This window comes from Vigna unguiculata, chromosome 4, assembly GCF_037176805.1.
Source record: "Vigna unguiculata cultivar grain cowpea cultivar isolate G323 ecotype 2 chromosome 4, ASM3717680v1, whole genome shotgun sequence".
Taxonomy (NCBI): domain Eukaryota; kingdom Viridiplantae; phylum Streptophyta; class Magnoliopsida; order Fabales; family Fabaceae; genus Vigna; species Vigna unguiculata.
The window spans coordinates 48443674-48457013 of record NC_140795.1 but is presented as its reverse complement, the minus strand read 5'-3'; the positions used below and the strand labels follow the sequence as shown (position 1 = coordinate 48457013).

Genomic DNA, 13340 nt, shown 5'->3' with positions numbered 1-13340 from the left:
TTTTGTTACTATAAAAATTAGGTATTTTTAAGAGTTAAAAAGTTAACTTTTCTATGAGAAAATGTGGGAGAGATTATTGTACTGAAAAACATGTTGAAAGGAATCCAATGAAGTATTTATATTTCGAATATTGTACTATGTTGATATTATTATTCCAAGATGGGATTTAATTTGGTGTTGGGATCTAACATAGATCAAAAAGAACATAAATTTATAATATATTAATGGTCGAATATGTTTGTTATTCCTTAACTTTAAGTAAAAATTAGAATTACTCCATCTTTCAAATTTTAACCCAATTTAATCCTTTAACTTTAGAATCCCTAAAATTTAGTTCTTTCAACCAAATTGTGTTAAGTTTATTTAACGTTTCAAATGACAATTCATGATAGCATTTGAGTTGTATACACAGATTGACACATTTCTGTTTCAATGTTTATCATGAAACACGTTTAAAACGTCAAATAAACTTAATAAAATTTGGTTAAAATGACTAAATTCACGCATTTATAAATTTAGGAGACTAAATTAGGCCAAAGTTTTAAAGAGTGACTAATTCCAATTTTCACTATAAGTTAAGAGACCAAAGACATATTTAATCATATTATTAATCGATGTAAAGTTCAATCCTTAAAATAAGAACAGAGTCATATAAAATTCATCATAATAAAATTTGTTGTTTGTTAGACTTATTATGTTATTCGTTATCAAATTATTATTGTACCACTCATTGATGTATAGTCTTATGTTATATATATATATATATATATATATATATATATATATATATATATATATATATATATATATATATATATATATATATATATATATATATATATAAGTAAATTCAAATCACATCTTACAAATTTGTTTTGTAAAATTGAATTAAGTTTAAAGTTCAGTTTTTAAAATTTGGTGTCTTATTGTAAGTAAGAAGCTTCTTGATATTAAACCAAACTTCAAAATTGAGTTTGATACTAAACAAATTGTGGAGCATTTTTTGTTTTTTAGAAGAAAAACCTTTAAAGTAATTTATAAGAATTTGAGGGCTCTCATACCATGTTAAAAGTGAATTTTAAGCCTAACTCAATTCCATAAAATTAACTTGTAAGATGAGGATTGCACCTACTTATATATTGTAAATTGGTCTTATCTCTAGTCGATATAAAACTTCCAACTGTTAAATAAATTGTCTTGAAAACATTGTGGTAAAAGTTGAAAGAAGTAAAAAACATTGTACATATGACTAGGAAGAGCATTGGTTGTTGGTTGAGATTATTGAAGAGTGTGCAAGATGGTGGAGAAGGATGTGGCATGGGGCCAATAGGAGAACATAGGTTTAGGGTTGTGTTGTTAAGGACCAAACATTGTTCTGACTTGTACATCACTTGTCTTTGACAAGGTGCCTCCTTGACTCAAAATCTGGGACATCCTAATTTCCATTTTGAGTTCTAGACATGCCCTCTTCAAAAAAACATCCCAGTACATTACCTTATTTTCTCCCCCTTTTTACTATGTTGCCCCCAATAATTTAATGCATTACTGTATCATCTTCTCAGTAAGAGACAGCTACAGAATCATTTTTCTCCTTCAATTTTTACTTTCTCAAGAGGAAAAAAATAAATATGAATCATTTCTTCAATTCTTGTCATTATATCCCTCTTTACCATAATCTCAATTTCTTATTAATGTTAACTTTCACAATTCATTCACAAGAAACTTTAGCTTCAATATAAAAATTCATGCTAAACTTTATCAAGGGAAAATCAAATTCATGCCAAACTTGATCATGGGAAAATGAGATTCGGCATATAATCCATTTGGGATATTGAAAAACTCTACCTTTTTTCTTTTTTCTTGACAAGTTTGGTTATTTTGAAGAATACATTTACACATTAAAATTTTGTCTAGAAAAGAATCAAGATTTGGGTTGATTTTGCAAATTTACTAGATTACAAACTTATATTTTGATAAGTAAAGATGATTTAACAGATATACAACACCAACAAATCATGAATTTAAATTTATATAAAAAATTAACACCAAATTTAATTCAAAATATTGACTACAAATTATAGGTATTTTTTTAAATGATATCCAACTTTCTCATCTTTAAAATCGCACCGCTGAACGTATTTAAAGTTAACTTTATAAACCTTATCCAAAGATGCACTAAAAAGGGTATAATACCATGCAAATACTAATACCATTTATAGATAAAGCATTGCATTGAAAAATAAAATATATTTCCAAAAGTTTGCAATGAGTGAATAGAGAAGGTTAAACTACACCTAACACATGGAACATATATGCAACAGTTGACTTGACAGGTCTCACTCCAAATTTTATTGGATCTCATCCCAAATACAATCTCAATTAGACTGCAAAACAAAGTGTGTCTCAAAAAAGACCTAATTGTACTACTTACAAAATGTTACATCGCCCTTTGTTCTAAAGATCCCATGCACAAAACCAAGACAACAATGTATAGACAAAGGTCACGGATCAAAGTTAAAAAAAAAAAAACACCTGTCTTCAATACAATCCCTAATAATTCATTCATTCAAATTCAATCAAGTAGGTGGAAGAAGACATGTACAATAACATCATTTTTTCAACCTCCCAAAAATTAGGGCAAAATCAACCTTTTTCTCCCTTTTAGTTCTTCAAAACAAGTTCATCATCTCTTTCCAACTCTTCCACCTCCTTCATCACATTAACATGCAAAACAGATACACTTTTTGTGGAAAAAACAAACACCTAATATCATTCTGAGAGACTAAAAGGAAATTTTTTATATATTTATATATATTTATATATATAAAAAGATGAAACTTTTGTTTAATCCTAAAACTGAAATTTACCATACTAATCATCATGTGAGGAAGAAACCCTTCCAAAATCCAAATGGCCAATCTGATAAAGCTCTCTCCAAACTTTCTCTGCATCAAAACCAGCATTGACAGTGACACTATCCATATCAGAACCAGAAACATTCTTCTTCTTCACTTTTTCTTCTTCTTCATCATCATCATCATCTTCATGATCATCATCATATTCATACCCCTTTTTCTTGTTCTTGTTCTTCTTCTTCTTTCCCAACCTCAAACACTTTCTCCCCACAAGAAAAGGCCCTTTCACAAGAGCAAGAACACAGCAATGCAACACAGCACAGGGACAGCAACACACTGCAACACAATCTGCTACATACCCGCCACAGCTTGACCCGCAATGCTTACCCGAACACCTTATCATTTCTCCACCACCCTCCTCCTCCTCCTCCACGAACCTGCCACGTGGCTTCTTCTCCACGCCATCGTTCTTCTTCTTCTTCTTTTTCTCCTCACCATGATTACTCTTCTTCTTCTTCATTCTCAATGTGTTGTTCTTCCTCTTCCACCCTGCAATGCAATGCAAGAAACAAGAAACAAGAAACAAGAAACCCCTTTTATGTGTTGTTATTCACCCACTCAACAGTTCCACAGTGTATAATATTATTCTCAATACATTACCATCACCATATATATTTCTTCTATCTGTCTCGTTATTCATTGGCTGTGTACTTATATTTATATATCTATATGTGTATGTGTGTGTATGTACGTATTGCATACATGAGCCAGCTACATTGATCTTCATGCATTTAATATATTATATTTTATTGTTTGTTTAGATTTCCAAAAAAAAAGGGTAAAATTCTTGTGGTTTCATTTAATTTGGTGATTTAAATAGAATACACTTTGACGCTGTGATCCACTCACATATACCATTTGTTTGACTTTTACAATGACTACTTTAAATTTATACCAACATTTTTTTTTTATTTTTTATAATATAAAATTTGTTCAGACTGTTATTTAACTATAATACAAAACATGTAATACAAGATGATGATGTCAACAGTACTACACAATTTTATTCATTCTTTTTGAACATATTGTTTATTTTTTAATGGATTATTAGAATTCATATTTGAATAAAAAAAAACTTTTATTAAATTTTAACTACTAGTAAAAAGAATATTAAAAAAACGCATTGCTGCCAAACATAATTATTAATATGGCCATGTTAATTAGAACTTTTTTTTTATCATTACCATTTTCAGAAAAGAAAAATTAAAATAAAATGACTTTTTCAAAAATTGTAATAAGTTACTTTGTAGAAACCTTCTCATGCCAATTTTTCTGAAATATTTAGTTTTTTTAAGTCTACACAATTTTATTTCATTATTTTCTTCATCTGTAAGTGCTTATAAATATACATTCAATTAAATCTCTAAAAAATAAAAGAAAAATACATTTGAATATGATAAAATTTATATGAGTCCACCATAGAAATCACATCATTAATAAGATGGAGAGGTTGGTGCATTTGTGCTATATTTAGTGAAACATGCAGAGGGTGGAAAATAGTTGAGTAGTGTTATTGGTTTAAGGATACAGTGACTTGGTACTTGTGTTTGTGTGAACCTGTGTTGCACAGTTTCTTTGAATAATACTCTTCACCCTTTGAATAATCTTCACAAATGGAACTTCTTTATCCATGTTTACCATTTTCAAACAAAAAGTTTAAGCATTTTTTTTCTTCTTCTTAAACTCTTCATTAGGGCTTGGTATAATTACTAATAAAAATAGTTAACTTTATGCATAAAAATGTGTTAGAATGAAATACTATAAAGTTACCTATAAATCAACTTGGATAAGATAATTTTAATTCAAAATGAACTTTTAATTCTAAAAATGCAATGTTTTTTATTGTCTAATAGATTACAAATATTTTAAACCACTTGATTCAGTGCACATCTTCCCATTCAGAATATTATAGCACCACTCAAGTGCCTCAATGAATGTAGTCAATTAAATGGAGTAAAAATTGCTACTTCCAAAGTTAACTCAATTAAAGGAATAGAGTCAGAACAGCACAATTTTTTTTTTTACACTCAAAATTCAAACATGGGATTTTTCTTGAAAAATATATGGTCCAAACTCTTATCCTCTTTAGACTACCTTATAAAAGAAATCAATCTCAATATCATGAAAATTATTTATTCTATAAAAATGTAAGAAAAAATGTGCAATATATTCTTTAAAAAACAAATTAAAAGTGCATGATGAGCATTTTAACTTTTGGGTGAGTGAAACTTTTTGCTCTAGGTGAAAAATAGGGAATTTCACCTCTGTTGTGCACTTGTTATAGCCATTGCAGGTACAGAAGAAAAAAAAATGGAATCAATTCTTTAATAATGTGGTTTTTTCTACACAGATGAAACACAATAATGAATATATTACTTGTTGAAATAATTTTATTAAAACAATATCATTCCAAATATTGGTGTAAATAAATTAAAAAAAAAACTCATTTCAAAAACTAAAGGGATTAATCAATTTAATTTTTTTGAAATACCTAAAGTTATTTAAGAATGTATGAAATGAAATAGATGAAAAGGGTAAAGTAGGAAAATCACTGTGGTGATAACATGTTTTTACCTAAAATAAAAAAGTTATACTTTATGTGATTGTGATGAAACAGAACAATTAATTTATCTCTCATTCCTATTTTGGTTTGAGTTTGAAACTGCTACTCTTGTCTATATGCACTGTGCAGGCTCTTGTTTTATGCCCTACTATTTTTTATTATTATTTTATTATTATTATAAAGCATCTTGAATGATTCATATTAAGAGTATACAGAAGGAAACAAAAAAAAAAAATTGAATTTTTCATGTCCAACTGAAACTTAATGTGAATGGAAATGGCAGAGAGAAAGGTAAAATCCCATCAATTTCCTAATTCTTGAAAGGTCACTCACTTTCTTTTTGCTTTGAGATTAGAATCAGAAGGGAAAAATAAGAAACCCTAGTCAACATGTGTGACATATATATATGTTATACAAAAATTGCAATTTGAAATAAAGTATTTGAAAAAATAAAATAAAAGCATCATGTTAGAGATGAAAAAATGTATTTAACAAAAAGAAGAAGAAAAAAAAAAGGATTTGTATATGGTTTAAGATAATGTTTCTTAGAAGACAAAAACACTTTAACTGGCACAAAGATTCTCATTCACGTGGATTCTTGATCTAGAACAATATTATAAATATATTAGAAGTGCAAAGTGATGACCATTATTGATCTAAACTAATAACATATTTATAAAAATGTGAAAAAAAAAAATGTTTCTTTTACTTACTTGTTTTTGTTTCAGTTCATGTATAATTGCTGTTGTGAGATTTTTGAGTAATTAGTATAAATGTTTTACTTAAATAAGAAAGTTTACTTAAAAGATTGAATTAATTCATTTAACTTATTGCTATGAATGGGTCTGTATGTAAGAGGATATTGATGATTTTTTAAGACATGTTAAAAATTAATTGATCTGGTGAAATGTATTGAAGGTTACTAATTAACAACATCGTTTGTTTATTTATTTATTTAATTAATGCATATCATTTATAAGTTTATAACATGATCAATGTTGATGACATCATAATTATTATATATCAAAATATCATGCTTAAATTTTTGAATATAATTGTAAACTCACGAATTTCCTAAGGGATATTAGCAAGCATATCTACATTCTTCTAAGTTATTTACTCAAAATAATAAATCAAATGCAATTGGTATTAATTATTTTTTAGCTTAATTGGTGAGACTAATTATTTTTTATGGAATTCATGAGTATAGTTTATGAAGGGTTTGTTTTTTTATTTTTTTGAGCTAAGAATTGATATTTATAATTTACTCATAGGATGTTGGGTTTTGAGTAATAAAATTAATGAAAAATAACTAGTTAAAGAGATTACGTGAATTAAATAGTATAAAAATATATTTCGAATTTAACCCAAGTTGAAGAGTTCAATATAGTTGTTTAGAAGTATTGAAGTTTAAAAGTGAATTGAATTGTTATACATGCATTTTGGAATGTAAAAAGAAAAAAAAAAGTTTAAATTATGGTTTAAAACTAATAGAAAGGTTAAATTTGATTAGTTTGCAATGATATATATTGAAAGATGCATTCAAATTAAATTTCTAACTTAATTTGGTTTGGGTGAGAAGATACATTCACTCAACTGATGCATGTGTATGTTCAAATATAAAAAAAAAAAAATAATTTAATTGGGAATTTTATTTCACTTAACTATCATTATTTCAAATATATATATAAAAAAAAGAGCAGATCTACTGGCTGCAAATGAATATCTATCTAACCATATTAATTCTAATATTACTATGATTAAATTAAATATTTACATGTTTCGTATATTCAGTAAATTTATTTTTATATTTATAGTTTGTGAAATTCAAAAGTAATCCAGTTTTAGTTTCCAGATGAAAAAGATGATTCAATCTTTTGATTTCAAAACAATATTAATTATAATAATAGCTTCAAACTCTTATTTAGTAATTGAAAATGGTTTTAAAAATTAACTTTAAACCTCTAAATCTAGTATTGAACACCAGAAGATCATTTTTCTAATAAAAATCGAAATTATTTCAAATCTTAGAACTTAAAACATAATTGATTTTTATCTTTATCATTTTGAGACAATAATGTATGTTATATTGTTATCTGATCTTAAATAATTTTAAAGTTTATTAAATCAAAATTAATAAATTTAAAGTTTGAAGCATTAAAAATATATTTAAATTTCTATATAGAAAATAGCACCATTGGCCCCAATTCTACACACTATCAAGTAATAATTTGACAGTAACAGTAGGTTGAGTGTGACATTCTAGCCACTGCTATAACCAATAATTTTCTCTTTCAGAGAAGCTATAATTGTTTACACAAGTGGATGATTTTTATATAATAAATATGTTTTGTTTTTTTTTATCTTTTTATCACAATACTATTTTTAAATAACAAATTACCTTTTTATATAAAAATAAATATATGTAATTGTATTAATATAAAAATGCTACGTCAAATCTTTGTAAAACAACTCATAAAACCAATCATATTGTAAATACTCTATTTAATTTAATTGCAGTCAACGATTATCTTGCTGTGCCAAGAAATGTTATGTGAAAGCATGTTTAGATAAATTTCTTGATAAGAATGTGGTAGAGAGAATAATAATGAGTAAAAAATATAATTAGTTTATATAATTTTTTTTCAAAATCTTATTTTAACATAAGTATAAGTTTAATTAAATTTGTAAAACAATAATACATTTTTTACTAAGATTTATATATATATATATATATATATATATATATATATATATATATATATATATATTATATTTCTTATCATTTTTAAATCATTTTTTTTCTGAAAACACAAAAACCAGACTCTATAGCAGAATGTTACTTGTTATGCTTTCTGGAGATAAATTTTCAGTTTTATGAGATTAAAACAGAAATTTTACAAATTTAATTAATCTCAACATTTTAAATTAAAAAAATAAAATATAAGAGATACTAGATTATAGAAAAGGTTTTTCTCAAACAGTTCATAAGTAAAAATCCAAACAAATCTATGACTTTTAAAAAGTAAATATATAAAAATCAACAAACTTATATTATACACTTTAATCTATAGTTGACAGTATAAAATTTTACACTCACATCACAATTTTCTCAACAGAACATATTATATATAATAAATAACTATAACATTAATGCAGTATTTAATAAAAGACATGTTGCAATCCACTCTCTCCAAAACCTAAACCAAAACCAGAAGAACAGAAACTCCTTCTTCTTCACACATTATTCTAATCATACACTCATTGCCAAGAATCAAGATTGGTGAAGATTGAGAAATTAAAAGTTTCACATGCAAAGCATTGCAGTGAAGAAGGGAAATGAATGAAGATCCAAAATGCAAATACAAGGTATTAATTGTTGGGAAAAACTATGTTCGTGTATATATCAATGGAGATCCACTTTCAAATTTCATCAAGCAGATTTCAACTGAAAACAGCAGAAGCAAGGTTTGCATGCGTGTTTTGAAGTGAAGACATTGAAGCTAAAACTAAAGCAGCAGATAGAAAAAAAATGCAGTGCTGAAGAACAGTGAAATTGAACTAATAAAAAACTTGAAATGATTAACAGAAAGAAGAGGTGAAGAAAGTTGTTGTAGTTACCTCAGAGAAAGAACGAGATTATTGGCTTCTTCAAGTTAAGCTCGAAATTTGGTTCTGAATCTTCTGCTTGATCTGGTGAGTGATATATAAGAAAAACCATGGATTTGATGCAGAAAGAAACCATGTTTATTATCTCAGAGAGGAATCTCCTTTCTCTCTCTCTGTGATGGTAGTTTATAATTTATTTTTATGGTAGTCTGAAACACTTTGTTTAATTAAAGGGTAAACCTATTTTATAATCATCAAAGCTCAGATGAACAGTGTAACTTATAACTGTGTAGAAAAACTGTCTCAGAGAAGGAGAGTGTGATGAAGAGTTCCAATGAGAGGGAATTATATATATATATATATATATATATATATATATATATATATATATATATATATATTTTTTTTTTTTTTTCTTCGGTGAGACTCTGATCATATCATATAGTTTGATTTTCTTACCACTTACCTGACCAATACTGAGGCACGTGAGAGCCAGAATGCACGTGCCCCCACATTGTCTGCTTTTTCTTTTGCTTCTTTTTTGGGTTTTCCATGTATCTCTTTTTAAGACAACTCCATTTAAGGCATTAAATTGGACATTTCTTTTAAGGAAGATTCAAATTTTGTTCACTGTGCTATGATAAAAAAATTTCTCTTCTGTTGGACTTAACTGTCTTGGGTTACAGTAGACATGAGTTTTTTATTTGAATTTATCGGTTTGAGTTATAAGGAGATGCAAAACCTAAAAGTGATAACTTTATAATATTCAAATAGTGTTGATGGAAAAAAGTTGTGTTTAGAGTGTCACTTTGTAGAGCTTATCAATGGACACAAAATGGGTTGATTGTAGTTATATTTCTGCATATTCACCCATTGAATGCATTTTAGACAACTGTATACTTATTAAGATCCTACAACTAAGGTTTTGAATTTATGTTTTATTGAAAATCCAAGTGATTTTAATTCATATATCGAGTAAATATGAAAAAATTGAGTACAAAAAATTCATAAATTTATTGGTTTTGGATTGGAAATAATGTCGATCCTTTATATGTGAGTTTGACTCATGTATTATATTTTTCCGGTAATCTTACCTTGAAAAACCTAGTGGTATAGAGATGGTGGTTATGTTGGTGCCTAGTTTAGACAAAGTCTTGTATCAAAGGTTTTTTTACGGAGAATCATGTAAGAATAAAGATTTATAAATTTATTTTCTTAAAATTTTGGGTTGAGGCGATTCTTCATTGAAATATCTATGTATAAAGTTATAGAAATATAAATCCATTTTGATTTGATGGTTCTAATTACTCAATGCACAAATGTATATGCATTATTTGGACCAACTTATTCATAAAACTTTACCTTTGTTGATATCAAAAAGTTATAAAAGAAAAAAATAATTTTTAAAGTTCTGTTGAAATAAATTTGTTTTTTTAACAGCAATAACAAATAAAATAAAGAGAGGCAATACAGTTGCCTCAACCCATATACAAAAGTCAAAAGAAGAGAGAAAAGAAAAAGAAGGTCCAAGAATCGACATCCTCATGAACACCTCCCCTCTAAAGGTAATTAAGAAAAAACTCCATGAGAGATGTTGCAAAGATACACTTCCATAAGCAAGAACATAGCCTAAAAAATTGACAATCCTAATAAAAATATGAACGTAATTAAAAAATATCAAGAGAACAAGTATCAAGGCATTATCTTAGCGTCTCCTCCTCCCATAAAAATTCCTCCAGTTCCACCAAGAGCCTGCACCTGGTAAACAAATGCATAAAGCAAAAAAGGTGTTGTTTTGTGACAACCCTTGACTATTAGTGAAAACTCAAAAATTAATTGGATAGAGCACCATAGGCTTTTGCCTATGTTAAATGGACAATATGCATGAAAAATGACATAAACACCAAGCTGAATAACAAAAAGTTGTTGTTGGGTACTTATTTGTGATTTAAGCCCATGCTTTAATATGGGCTAACATAAAAACCTCTTCTACATCAACTAATGCATTTCTAAACATAACATCATTTCTATGGGTCCAAATACCCGAAACGATAGCCACTCACATACATCACCAAGCTTGATTAAGTTTGTTACTAATTCTATTAAGTCAAGCTGACCAAAATGTATTTTTTCACTATTGTGATAAACAGAAGGTCGTCATATCCATGAGTCACAAATGTGTGTTGCCACCTTGCAATTAAAAAAGAGATGACTTGTAGTTTCAAAAGTATTATGACAGAAAACACATGTGCTTCTTCCCAAGAGTATTTCCCTATTAAGTAAATTGTCTCTAGTGGCCACTTTATTAATGAGTAGTCTCCATGCCAAAAATTGAGCAAATGACAATGTTTTATGATAGAGGATTATCCCAAGATTTCGTACGAGAAGAACTTGAAGACGAACCTTTATAATTTAAAGGACCTATGACAAGACGAAGGAGCAAAATATTGGAAGATCAAATCTAGTCAAGGCTTCTGATGCTACAAGTAATAAAAAATTCAAAGGATATGAAGATCATGACTTGGAGCACATTTGAAGGATAGTTTTTAGGAAAATTAACTTATATTTTTAGACTTTGAGTTTTCTTTTAGAAATTAATTATGTTCTATGTTTTTGGACTTTGGACTTTCTTTTATAAATTAGTTTATGTTTTTATGTTTTGGGCTTGGGCATTCTTATAGGGTTCTCAAGTTTTCTTAAACTGATGTGTCTATATATAGAGGTACCAAAAACTAATGTAGACATTTTTAGTCATATATTGAATTTGATTTCATTAAAGAGAGGATTTTCTTTGTTATTGGCTTAGGCCTCCGGTTCTTATCAAAAATTAAGAACATAGCCTAAGCCATAAGCAAAAACATAGCCTAAAAAACTGATAATCCTAATAAAAATATGAACGTAATTAAAAAAATATATCAGAACAAGTATCAAGGCATTATCTACGCGTCTCCTCCTCCCATAAAAATTCATCCAGTTCCACCAAGAGCCTGCATTTGGTAAACAAATGCATAAAGCAAAAAATGTGTTGTTTTGTGACAACCCTTGATTATTAGTGAAAACTCAAAAATTAATTTGATAAAGCACCATAGGCTACGTTTTGCCTGTGTTAAATGGACAATATGCATGAAAAAGGACATAAATATTTAAAGGGTACTTTCATTATACCACAATTCAAAATGGTAGAGAATCTTTGGACCATACTAACATGTACTCCTAAGCTTTCTATCTTACTTTTCTTAAAATTAACCTTCAGACTAGATGCAATTTTGAAACATCTAAGCATACTCTTTATGACCATTATATTTTATGTTTTTGCTTTGCAAACAAATATAGTATCATCTGCAAATTGAAACATGCTTACTTACTGGAATCTTTTTCTGGCCCACCTTAATCCTATCCATCAATCCTTTGCTCTCAGTCTATCTAACAACATCAGTCAATCCTTGAAATGAGAAGTCCAGCAAAAATAACAAACTCCAACATGGTTATGTTCTAACAAAAAAATATGACAAAAAGAAAGAAAATACATATTACCGGTGAACATAAAGAAATAAAGATAACAAAGAAATAAAAATCTTGATGTTATATTACCCTGGTTGAAAAATAGAGTTGTATATGTCTCCATGATTGAAAGGATCTTCATATATGTGAGTTGGACTTATATCTCATTGATGTTGTATTTTCTTTCAGTAATCCTACCTTAAAAGACCTGGTAGTATAGAGATAATAATTATTGTTGGTGCCGAGTTTAGACAAAATCTTATATCAAATGTCTTCCTGACAAAGAGTTATCATGTAAGAATAAAGATCAGTAAACTCATTTTCTTTAAAGTTTTGAGTTGGAGAAGATTCTCCATTAAAATACCGACGTTTGAAGTTATAAAAGTGTAAATCCATTTTGATTTTGATGGTTCAAAATCATACTTGATACATAAATGTATATGCATTATTTGGAAAATTTTATCTTTGTTGATATCAAAAAGTGGTGTAAAAAAAGCATATTTATATAAAAAAATATTTTTTAAAGTTATGATGAAGTTACAGTTGTTGATATCAATTTCATTTATAATAAAAAAATAATATTTTATATAAATTATATTTTTTTTAACAAATTAATGATGTTTACAAAAGCTAAGCAAATTATGGCGGTACAGAAAGCAAAAGCCTCGGTAGAAAAGACCTAAACAAATTGTGATGGGCCTTATTTGAGAACCCAAACCCAATGAGTTGAGAAGAGAAGAGAACAGACCTAA

The 13340-nt window shown here is 27.6% G+C and overlaps 1 protein-coding gene across 1 annotated transcript; it reads right to left on the bottom strand.

Annotated features, from left to right (window-relative positions):
* Positions 1 to 2537: 2537 nt before the first annotated feature.
* Positions 2538 to 9398, bottom strand: LOC114182476 (uncharacterized). The gene is made up of 2 exons (XM_028069353.2): positions 9100 to 9398; positions 2538 to 3404 (listed from the first exon to the last, which is right to left on the bottom strand). The coding sequence occupies exon 2, from the start codon at positions 3373 to 3375 to the stop codon at positions 2872 to 2874; it is 504 nt and encodes a 167-aa protein (XP_027925154.2). The 5' UTR covers positions 3376 to 3404; positions 9100 to 9398; the 3' UTR covers positions 2538 to 2871.
* Positions 9399 to 13340: the final 3942 nt, after the last annotated feature.